The following is an 11,686-nucleotide window of genomic DNA, read 5'->3' on the forward strand; positions in this document are numbered from 1 at the left end:
TAACCAGTCACAGTCGGATTACACGGCGCGGTCTGGCTGCTGATTTGTCAAGTGTTGTGCTGATAGAGGCGATCGAGGCGAATTAACCTCCACCGGCTAGTTCTAGAAGTCTCTGTTACCAGGAGCAGCCCTTCAACACCACCACCACCAAGAGCTGTCCGGATTGAACAAGCTAATTATATTCCAAGGACAACCCCCCACACATTCACGCGGGCATATGAGAGGGACACCTACACTAGAGCCCAATGTCAGAGCCGCACACTGAGGTGCCAGTGGCAGAGGGCAGGTCCCGTAGCTGATAAGAGCGATACGAACAGAGGTGATGAGAAGCCATCAGGTTAGTGTCGGCCCTGCTTTATCTACATTTAGCCGTTGCTCAAGTACCTGCCTGCCTCCAAATGTGGAGGCATTATCATCAGACGACCGTTATTCAGGAACTTAAAAGAGTCTAAAAAAAGCTCAGACATGCATAAACTATGTCTCATTCCGTCATGCCAGCCAGCAGGCTCAGAAAACACACCCACAAATTAGCCACAGATGGCTTTAATGCGCTAACATTACTCTTTCATTTTCATAATATGGCCTTAGGACTGCGGCGGAGGCGGCGATCCTCTGACAAATGGCCGCGGTGTCCCTAACACCAGCACTCGAGCGACTCTCCTCCGCCGTTACACTGGAGGCAAACTGCATCAAAGGTTACTTCCCAAAAGCATGCACTGCCAAGATTCAATCTGCTGTCACAATATGTGGCGGTTATCTAGGCCATGGTGCTCCCAAGAAAAATATATTTTTAAAAAAAGACAGTGACAGGAAATGAAAATAAATGTTTGCAGGCTGATAACAATAAGGAATAAAACAAATTCAACTCCAACCAGCCAGCGATGCTTCAGCTGGGAATTGGAGCGCTGCCTACATTACAATATATCGATCGCTGCAAACGAAGACCCTGGATTCATTGATCCACTTCCAGAAAAAAAGAAAAGGGAGTGTGTGTGTGTGTGTGTGTGTGGGAGGGGGGGTCCTCATGTTGCTTCATGGATCTCATTGTGAACGGGGATTTGAATATTAAGAAAGTCATGTTTGACTGTTGAATTATTCAGCGTCAGCACAGACATCGATGAAGACCTCATACATCTCAAACACAAAGATCCCAACGGCAGCCACTCTTTTTATGACACCAGACTACAGCGGCTCTTCAGGGCGATTCCTCAAAGTTATCAACCCACGCTGAATATTTCAATAGACAACAGAGCTGCGTGACATGGAAACTCTGCAATGTTTCAGAGGCAGCCCATTATAGTCTTTGGTCCATGTTACAAGGGCCATAACAGTGATGTAATGTCCACGGAAACACTCAAACTTGTTGTGCTAGAAAGCTTGGGCTTTTTAAATTTGCCTTTGTCTGTTTGTTCAAGCGATGAGCGATCGAGTGCGTAGGTCAGAACAACATGAGGTGGTGGTGCCTCCCCCCCCGGTGACGGGTCAGGACCTCTTTGGCTGGTCTTTCATTCATCTATACCTCACCAGGAACCCCCCCCCCCACACCAGCCTCATCCCGAATCTAGAGAGCAGGAAAAAGGGGCTGAGTATGTTGCTGAGCACTCGGCCCAGTTTACAGGAGAGGGTCGAGCAGGGTCACGTATCGCCAAACACTGGGGCCCCTTAAATACATCTGAGTGGCCCCAGCTGTACCCAGGGGCCGTCGGAATCCTAAACAGGGCGCAGACAACCAGAACAACACCAGAAATGGTTTCAGTCGACGCACAAGTCCGGACTTCACGAACGCTGTGTTGTTCTTGTCAAGAGGGTGAAATTTGGTTTGTTTAAAAGGGTTGCCTTAAACAAACTCGGCAAAGAGAGGTAATTACACATAATGATAGATTAACTGAAAATTATGATGTGTGTGTGCGTGTATATATATATATATATATATATATATATATATATATATATATATATATATATATATATATATATATATATATATATATATCCCAAGAGTTGGAGTTCATGTTCTCGCCGCTGACGTTGACACTAATTGTTACAATCACGTTATTAAACTGGTCAACTGTAATTCCCCCCTCCCCCTCGGCTCATCTGTGGAGCGCCCCCCCCCCCCCCCCCGTCTTGACACGCTCACATTTAAAGCACTTGAACCAGAGCTAAAGCAGACAACAAGCATACATCTCTTTTTTCATCACCAGTGCTCCAATAATTGTCAGGAAAAAGCAGCAAAGCAACGGGGCTGTGGGGCGGAGGTAAGATACATGAAAGCAGAATACATGGTGGGGGGATGCAGAGCAGCACCATAAGAGTTTATTAAGCCCAATTAGGCTTTTGGGCTTTTCATTAACCCACTTTTTAGGGAAACCTCAGCTGAATAATGCGCCGACTGACTCACTTTGCAACCCCACTTTAAAGGCCTCATCTGGTAAAAAAAAATAATAATATGTGTGTCAACTCTCCAAAGCCACCAGAATTCCATTAGACACCCAGAGGCAAACCACCCGCAGCCTACCTGAAATTAAATGCAATTTAATAAAACAAGTGACTTTATCAAGCGACTAAACAAGATAAGAGGAAACGCCGCACAAATGTTTAAAGACTGCTTTCATCTGCATGATGGCCTGATAATGATTAACCGTGTTCGGCCGCTTCCCCCTCCGCTCAGTATCAGGCCAGAGCAAATATTTCAAAGATTAAAAGCAAGGTCATGTGGGCCCCGGAGGGGTGGACAGTGGGTAACCCCCTAATCCTGATGAAGGTCCTGCATCTGCAAACAATGAGCGTAACCTCCCTTTAATGGATCACCGGAGAGGAGTTCTCATAACAGGAATAATTGTCCTTTCCTGGCTTTTCTCCATCGCTGCTCTGCCAAGCGACTTTTAAGAAATGCATTTTAACAAATCTATTGAAAATCAATGGAGCATCACTTGGCCAACTAACAGTTAAAGTCCAGTCTATGCCCCCCCGGGAGTGTGATTAAATCTTACAATCAAATAGCTGTGGTAACTGCTTGGCCACAATTGGCGTCAAAATCCACAGGACGCCTTTCAGTTTAGCACATACAATGTCAGCTGTTTACATGCAAACGGCCCATTTCCAGGTTTTACAAACTGCGTGATGTGTATTCTCTATCAGTAACAAAGGAGAGGCTGCAATTAGATGGGACAAAGATAGCCAACAGCTCCCCACCTGCTGCATCTCATGCACATACCGGGGTCAAAAGCAACACAATACGAGCAATGGACACCTTACACGACGTACAGATAGTATTACACAGATATGCAAGAAAGTCCCACTTCAACGGAGTTAAACTACCAACCAACAACACATGGAGACTTTTCAGCGTACCGGAAGTAGCCGACTGGGTTATTTCTAACACGACAAAGCTTAAAAACGAGCCCAATAACATTCTCTTAATGCTTCTCTATTCTTTATCTAAGACCTTTCAGGCCACCATTGACAACGTTAATGAAATGCAAGGACACCTAAAGCTAAAGCAGGCTACATGCGGCTACAGAAGCATCAATATGAATAAAAAAAAAAAAAAACTCAGCTCCTGGTCAACAACAATATCTCCGACCAGCATGGTGGAAGCAAGGTTGAAAAACTTTGGGCATGCTTACCCCCCCCCCCCCCACACTGTGGGGGCTTTGTCTTTCAAAACATGCCACAGGAGCTTTTCATTAGAGAATGCAGTTTCATTAACAGCATCCCACGCTGCATGACAATGACACAGGAGTGCCCCTCTCTGTCAAGGAAGTCTCCACAGAGCAACAGCTCTCTGAGGGGGGGGGGGGGGGGGGGGTAGAGAAAGGAGAAGGGGGGGCAAACAAAAGGGAACCTGATTACCCCAGGTCACGGCTCATCCACAAGCCAACAGAGGGAAATCCATCACCTGCAGGATCAAACGGAAAAACTTGTGCACAAGGTAGAGCCCAGTGAAAGGCCGTACCCACCCATAGCAATCACTCTCTTGCCGCTCCTCTTTCTTCTCTCGTCATTGCCACCCCCCCCCCCCCTCCCTCCACCTACCTATCTGACTCACACCAGCGACAGCGTGCAAGTTTTAGGCACACACTGTGAAATCCAACACAAGTGAGAATGCCTCCTGGTCCAAATGACCTCAAGGCTCTAACCTCTCTAATAGCACGCTGGTGATATATTCCCGTTTTTATTGCCGTCTGTAGGCCTGTGTACTCTTTCATGGTTGCTGCATCCTCATTTTGCCAATATTAAATTCCAAAGAGGCAGTATTGGTCATGCTTGCTGCAGTGTAATGGGGCTACTGCACAAAAATAAAAATAAAACATTATTTTTCACTTTCTTCTTTGCACCAGGTTATACATTTTATAAAGCTGCTACATCTGGGTTTCGCACACAGAAAGACGACTGCTGTAACCAACATTTTGAAAGAGAATTAAATTGCTGTTATTACTGCCATGGAGTGGGCTTAGCAGTGTAACACTGTGAATGGATACATCACCATGCGATTCGAGCTGGGAACCTTTAGGCATAAACACGTTTAAAATAATCAGACGGAAATACGCCCCACATATGGTTTGAATCTGTACTGAAGTGATGGTGAGTTAGAACAGGACTAATGCAGAATAATGGCATATGGTTATAGAAAATAATGAAATGCACCAGCACAAGGAATGCGATGTTTCACAGCTAGGTTACTCGCTTGATCAAAGTTGTGCAAGTACTCAAATCTGTGTGGAATCGACTTTTTAGTAACCAGGTCCCCAGTGCAATCAACACAGTTTCCCTACTTTTAATGACAATAGTTAATATTTTCCTGCAAAACACAAACTGTTCAGCCACAATGTATCAGCTAGCCATGAGGTAACAACGAGCATATGTTTGAGTCAGCTAAAAAGAACGAGAAAAAAAAAAAAAACAGCATGTAAGCAAAACTGACAGGAGCGACATAGTTAAGTTGAACCACATTGGTGCTGGTTTACAAGGCAAACTACACCACTTGCAGTACAACACGGCTACACCGAAGCTAATTGTTTAAATATGTCAGGCTTGTTCTGATCCTCCCAGAAATGTAACACATGGACACACACGCACACACACGCACACACACACACACACACACACACACACACACACACACACACACACACACACACACACACACACACACACACACACACACACACACACACACACACACACACACACACACACACACACACACACAATATTTCACCACTCACCGTTGAAAAGGGGGTGTCCTTCCTCCGCGATATCTGGCACCACAACCTTGTATACATCTTCAGAGAAGCCTGGTCTGCATGGTGGGGTGCCCCTGCCCTCTGCTGCAATCTGTAATGGTGGGGGGAGGGGATTGGGTGGAGTGGGGGGGGGGGGGGCAACAATGAGTCATAAATCAACCTTGAAACAAATATGCACTCTGTTGCCTCCAAAAAAAAACCTCTTGGTCACGTTCCGAAGTCCCCACAGTTGTACAAAAGCATCTGTTGTTTTTCCAGCGGGGACCGCAATTAGGATAATGAGGCCAAAAGGGTTAAGCATTAGCCAAAAAGCATGGCTAGGCAAGAACAAGCTCCATTTGTACCCCTGGAGGGGCCCGGGGCCCAGGGAAGGGCCGAGCCCCTCTGGTCGACACACTCTTACTCTGGACAAACACTCACACTTTGTGATGCAGGAACAAAGCAATAAAAAGTAAATGCTAACGATCCACTGTTGTGGGAATAAACAGTGTAAACGTCTGAATAAACAAGACAGAACAACCGTCGAAGTCTAACGAGACTGCAAGGCGATCAATTCAGTGCTTCTTTTTTGTTGTTGTTGCCTCGTCTTGAAAAGGAAAACTGTGCTTAGGGTGTCAACACAAAAGATTTGGGGAATAATGGGGATGTTGCAAAGCAAAGAAAAAAGAAAGAAAGGTATCTGAATCACTGGGGCTGGAGTTTCCCTTCAGCATGCATTTTTGAAGTAGATAAACAAATCACGAACAGTAAGACCAGGCATGTTCAAGTATACTCCCATCACACAACCCTCAGCACTGACTCAGAGGCCTGGCCCTGTTTCTTTGCATGCACATCTCAAAAGACTGAAGCGACAAAAAATTAAAAAAAAAAAAAGAGAGCATTGTGGGTATCTGTGCCACTTGCCATTTTTAATCACAGGAATTTAGATGGAAAATGCAGAGGGTTGGGGGGGGGGGAGGGAGGGGTCTGGATATAAGTGTCCATACAGACGCCAGTCCTCCACAACTGTTTCAGCTGCCAAAGCTGCATTATTTGTACTGCGTTAGGGCTTTCTTTCTGTTGCTAATTGCACAAATGTTTAACAAAGCAGCCACATAATCACAATGATTTCCTCAACATTAACAAAACAACACTTCATTGCACCGCCAGGTTCCCGATCTAAGGGCTCAACAACAGTCGCTATTCCTGCCTATAACAGTGATGGTGGGCTATAGGTAACCTGTGTTTGCAGTGGGCTACTTTTCATCGTTGCTCACAACGGCTTTTACCAGAAAGGCAATTAACTCGCCGGGGGGGGGGGGGGGGGGGGGGCACGCTGCAGCAAGCTACATAAATATTAAACCTAAACTAAATATAACCAAGTGAGAACTAGGTTAATGTGGGCCCGTGTCGCCCCGTAACTTCCCGACAATAAAAGATTCAGCTATTTCAACTCTTAAATGACGCTACGCCATTGCCCAATTTCAACTCTTGTAGCTGAAAGAATTCACTCAAATGTGCGTATAGCAGTTTAAACAACACATAGGCATCTCGTGCGCATGTGATTTAAAAAAAGGAACCGTTAGCCAGCAAATACAGCACGTGCTAGACCTACTTTACCGTTAATTTATTTTGAGTACATGCATGGCACAAAACCTGCTCTGCTGCGTAAAGTGCCCGTCGGGGAGCTAGCGGGGCTCGACGGGGCTCGTAAACTCAACAAATGTCGTCGCCACCGAACAACACCGAGCACCGTAAACTGTCCGGTGGCACTCCGCTCGTAAACCCCCGGGCTCTGAAATCACATTTACCTGCAGTCCTGCCAAGACCAGCAGCAGAAACAGACCGCTGCCCTCGTTTAGTGAGTACATTGGTACGCCCGCGACTGCTTAATTCCCCTCTTCTTGTCGGAATCCGTGTACAAAAAAAAAAAAATGTTAGAAAATACAGGTGAAAAAAAAAAAACGCAAAACAATATCCGTCTGGCTCGAGCGTGGCCGCGGTGGAGAAGAAGAAAAAAGAACAGGTCCGATTTATGACAAAGGCAGCAGCAGGAGAGGTGGCGTCGGCGGCAGCATGTAGCAGCCTCCTCCTCTATGTCTATCCAGTCAGCACTGAGGGAGAGCGGCGCCTGGTACTGAGGCTGCTGCTCCCTCCCACCCAGTCCGATACAAAACACAGAAAAAGCCCCAGCCACTAGTCTACGAGCCGCCCATCTCACTGTCTCTCCCTACTGGTCACACAGCCAATTTCACTGCAGCCCCCCAACCCGTCCCCCTATCCCAAAGCGCCATCCCAAATGACAGAGTATTATAACATTTACACATAATAGTGATGTTCACTCACAGTGTGTGGCAGTCACTGTTAAGTTCACGGTGGTCTTACCATACATTATGGCTTTTATTGTTTTTGTTTATTTATTTCTGTTTTTCGTGATTCATCTTGGATCTGTAAAGAAATTGTAATTAATTAATTCATCTGTATTTTATTCATTTTATATATGGTAGGCTATTTTAGATAGAACATGCGAAACTGCTGATAAGGCTTCGGTGCTTCCTGATTTAAACTACATAATATCAATACCAACCAATTGTAATATGACTCTCATTGATGTGACCAAGCTGTCCTTCCAGTCCAAACTAAATCACCTCTGGAAAGACCACGTCTCACCATCTCGGATCACAACACCCCGGTCAGTTTGAGGTCACCGTTTATTTGCTGATTGTCTGGTTTCGCTTACTCAGGCGCTTTATATTTAAATGAGACTGGCACGGAAATGCGAGGACAGACAAATAAAAACAAGAGATTGCTGTATGTAAACATCTTACAACTTAACAGTATTTACAACTTGTCATACATACTACTCGGGATCTCCCGTGTTTTCAACGTCTCATTTTAAAAGTTACCTTTGAAGTCATCAAATGGCAGCGTGTTGTCACTGATCATGACACACCGGGTTGTAATCTATTTGCATGTTGGTTTTTCATTTAAATTCTATGGTTATTAGCTCCAGACTCCTCTGCTCTCAAAGCGCTTTCTGAATGTCACGGGCATGAGTAATTCAGGATTCAATCAGTTGTCTCTCTGCCTGCATAAAGAGTAGCCTCTATTGATCATAAGGTTGGGGATTTGGATCACATTGCCCTTAGATAATTGCTGTTTACTGCACATTTGATCTTAAGGATTATTAATATTCAATGTTTTGGTGCCAGATCTGTGCATATGTGTCTTCCTCTCTCTCTCTCACACACACACACGTCTTCCTCATTGATACCAAAAAAAAGCTCCCCGTTTCACAAACTACTGTCACGGTGGAATTTTGCATTCTATTCATTCATCTTGACTTAATCCTCGAATCCGTGAGTAAAGCTTTTTTTCATGTCTCACTAAAATATGCAATGAATAATTCCCTAACATTATCTTCTCATGTGATACAGGCTGATGAAGGTTAAATTACCTTGGTTGTGCTGCTGACATCTAATTAACTACCTAGAGACGGCTCCGTGGAAGAGATTGCATCTGTGACACCGAGATATTTCACTTTGGCAGACGAGAAGAAATATATATATATATATATACTTATTCCATCTCCAAATAATAAACAAGGGCTGACTTTTCATTCACCTCCTCCTGGGCAATCTGTTGTTTTCCAAGTTATTGGCGTTTTGTGAGTGTGTGATGGGAGCGATGCTGCTCCCCTCCTCCTACAAATCAAACCATCCGGTCCTGAGAGTGTCTTGTAATCCTTAACAAACAGTGAGCACTATCGCACCCCACTTACAGTCAGTGCACACACACACACACACACACACACACACACACACACACACACACACAAAGACACTTGCGTCTTGTAATAAGACCCTCATGTCACTTAACACTCTTGTCATTGCAGCAAGCCTGATGATCCACATTTTGAAATAGTCAAACTCTCTCTGGAGGTAAAGAATGCAGTCAAAAGAAGAAAGTTCAGACAGTTAAGATATAAACAACAGTAAGGTAGCATCAAAGAAAGACTTTTTCATGGTTATGTTTTCCCCACAGCTATTAAGAAACTTCACATAATCATGTTTTCACCCGAGGCAGTCAGATTCAATGTGCACTTTTAGCAGAATCGGGCTAGAGATCAAACTGAATGACCTGTTGATAATTGATATCGTGTTTTGTGTAACATAATTTAATTGAAAGTGGGATCAAAATGCTCCATCTTTTTGATTAATGCAGAGGCGGTTATCTCTCATCGGCACTTGTCTAGAAGGGGGGGGGGGGGGGGGGGTTAGTGGGAATCCAATTTGGACTTGGTGCTTTCAATCAAAGAATATCATGTTGCATGATTCATAAGACCAATCTGAGGCGCGCACCCCCCCTCCCCCCCCCTCAGAGAACTCTGTGTGCAGCATACACCTGAATTTGGCATGCTCTAAAATGTGCAATCGCAGGAGAAACGTGCCCTTCAAGGTCGCCGTGCGGCCTGTGGGTAATGTATTCTCCGGCCTGTACTGTGTGTGGACAGATAGCGTTGCTTCGCGGGGCATGTGTGAGGCAGCCGCGTGATGCATGTTGGTCGCGCTGCTGACACTGCTGTTGACTCTCATAAGCGTCCGTGGCCGAGGGGCTGGTTGGCCCGGAGGGGCCCTCCATTCAACACCTTTCGCTCCGCACAATTAGATGCGGGCGCGGAGCACAGCGGCTCGGCGGCCTTGATGGCACTGGAAGAAAAATGGGCGAGGTCAGCAGCACTTTCACATCCGCGGCACTTCCTCATGCTGACTCTGTGTTGATACAGGAATATCACACAGTTCACACTCAAGCTCCCGCATACTCCAATACAGAGCTCAGTCGTTCGTGCCGTAAGCCAAATATAGATGTCAGCACACGCGACACACATGCACATAGCCTCCTTCTGTTGAATTCATTGGCTACTTATGTAAATTGACAGAGGCACGGACACTGTGTTTAGAAATGACACTCAGTATTCCAATGGACAGGGAGAATGTTTTCTCCTTTGGTGTGAACACACATGTTTTGACCCCTCTCAACTTGGCTTATTATCTTGTCATTGACAATCCTGTGCATGTCAAAGGTTGCTTTAGAGCAAATTAGTGACTGGAAAGGAGCGACCTAGTCCTCAAAGCCACCATCAATTCCAATCAAGCGCCATTGTCATGCATTCAATAACAGATCTCTGAGGACCACAGTATTGCTCTGATTATTCTCCTCTTGTGCCAGATCGTCTCATTCAATCTTTTATGCCATTCGAACAATGGAGCCAAATAGAGCTATGTGTGTAATAGGACACACACACACACACACACAGACACACACACATACACAGACACACACATACAAATATGTCTAAATGTATGGTGCTTGATGTTGTTTCTGGCTTTCACAAGAATTTCACAGCAAGGTCGCAACATGTTGTGTCCCACAAACATAATGCATGGCATGTTTTAGACTTAAGTATTGCATGATCACTTTGCTGAACATGTGTAACCTTAAAAGGGATCTGATTATATTGTAGTATATGCAAAGTGACAATGACAGAGACCTGCAATTTCCACTGAGCGTTCTTTCTCTGTAATTTCTTGTGAAAAGACGTGTCAGTAAAGCGGCTTGGTGCCGCCCTACTTGTCGACTAAGAAAAAGACAAAATGCTGTTTTGTGAGCTCCGGCAGCAGCTCTGGCAACATCTACTGAGTCACAGGGCTCATACAAGTGTGTGTCTGCCCCAATTTAGGGACTGTAGTTTCTTCGCTGGGGGCCACATCTGCCTGCTGGTGTGGCACACAGATCTAATAGTGATTGATTGCCTGATTAAGGGAAATTGTGTTGAACTCCAGAGCAACCCAAGAAGAGAAAGAGAGCATCCTCAGTTAGTGATGCAATAAAAGTGAGGCTATTCATTTGTAACGGCTCATGTGTGCAAAAAGCCAGTCGTCTCAATTATTCATTGCTCTCTCGTTATCCTGTATTTCCTTTCGAACAAATCACGTCCAAAAGCTTGTTTTGCATGTAAATTGTTTTTGTTTATTTGTTCATCATTGTATCAAGGATATACCGTACTTATGATACTAATATACAACGACAAGATGGCGGTGGAGAATAGAGGAAATTGAATGATTCTTTTTTCTTTAAAACATGTAAAAGAGCCCTTGGGTCATGCTGGCAAATCTGTGAGGCTGCACTGAGGCACAGTGGTGCATTGAGCTAAATGCTAATATTAGCATGCTGGCATGCTCACAATGACAATGCCAACATGCTGATGTTTAGCAGGTATAACGTTGACCATGTTCACTTTTAGTTTAGCATTTTATATCATTAGTTTTGCAGGTGTTTGTTCAGTTGTTGTTGAGATATTGTTGAGAGTTGTCTGGATCAAAACTAACTCACTGACCAGTATTGCTACAACACAACCCAGTCGCCAGAAAAAATGTTGGCACTGTACGTTTCTGCAA

The 11,686-nt window shown here is 44.9% G+C and overlaps 1 protein-coding gene across 1 annotated transcript in view; it reads right to left on the bottom strand.

Moving 5' to 3' along the window:
* The window catches only part of cdh2 (cadherin 2, type 1, N-cadherin (neuronal)), a 57,232-nt gene extending 49,737 nt beyond the window's left edge, over positions 1-7,495 (bottom strand). Inside the window, exons 1-2 of the mRNA XM_076098308.1 lie at positions 7,040-7,495; positions 5,232-5,340 (exon numbers count right to left, since the gene is read on the bottom strand). Of these exons, the coding sequence (XP_075954423.1) occupies positions 5,232-5,340; positions 7,040-7,099 (169 nt within the window). The 5' untranslated portion in view covers positions 7,100-7,495. The remainder of the gene's footprint in view (positions 1-5,231; positions 5,341-7,039) is intronic.
* Between the last annotated feature and the right edge of the window lie 4,191 nt (positions 7,496-11,686).

Source organism: Anarhichas minor, unplaced genomic scaffold (assembly GCF_050575085.1).
Source record: "Anarhichas minor isolate MPS153535 unplaced genomic scaffold, ASM5057508v1 ptg000024l, whole genome shotgun sequence".
Classification (NCBI taxonomy): Eukaryota; Metazoa; Chordata; class Actinopteri; order Perciformes; family Anarhichadidae; genus Anarhichas; species Anarhichas minor.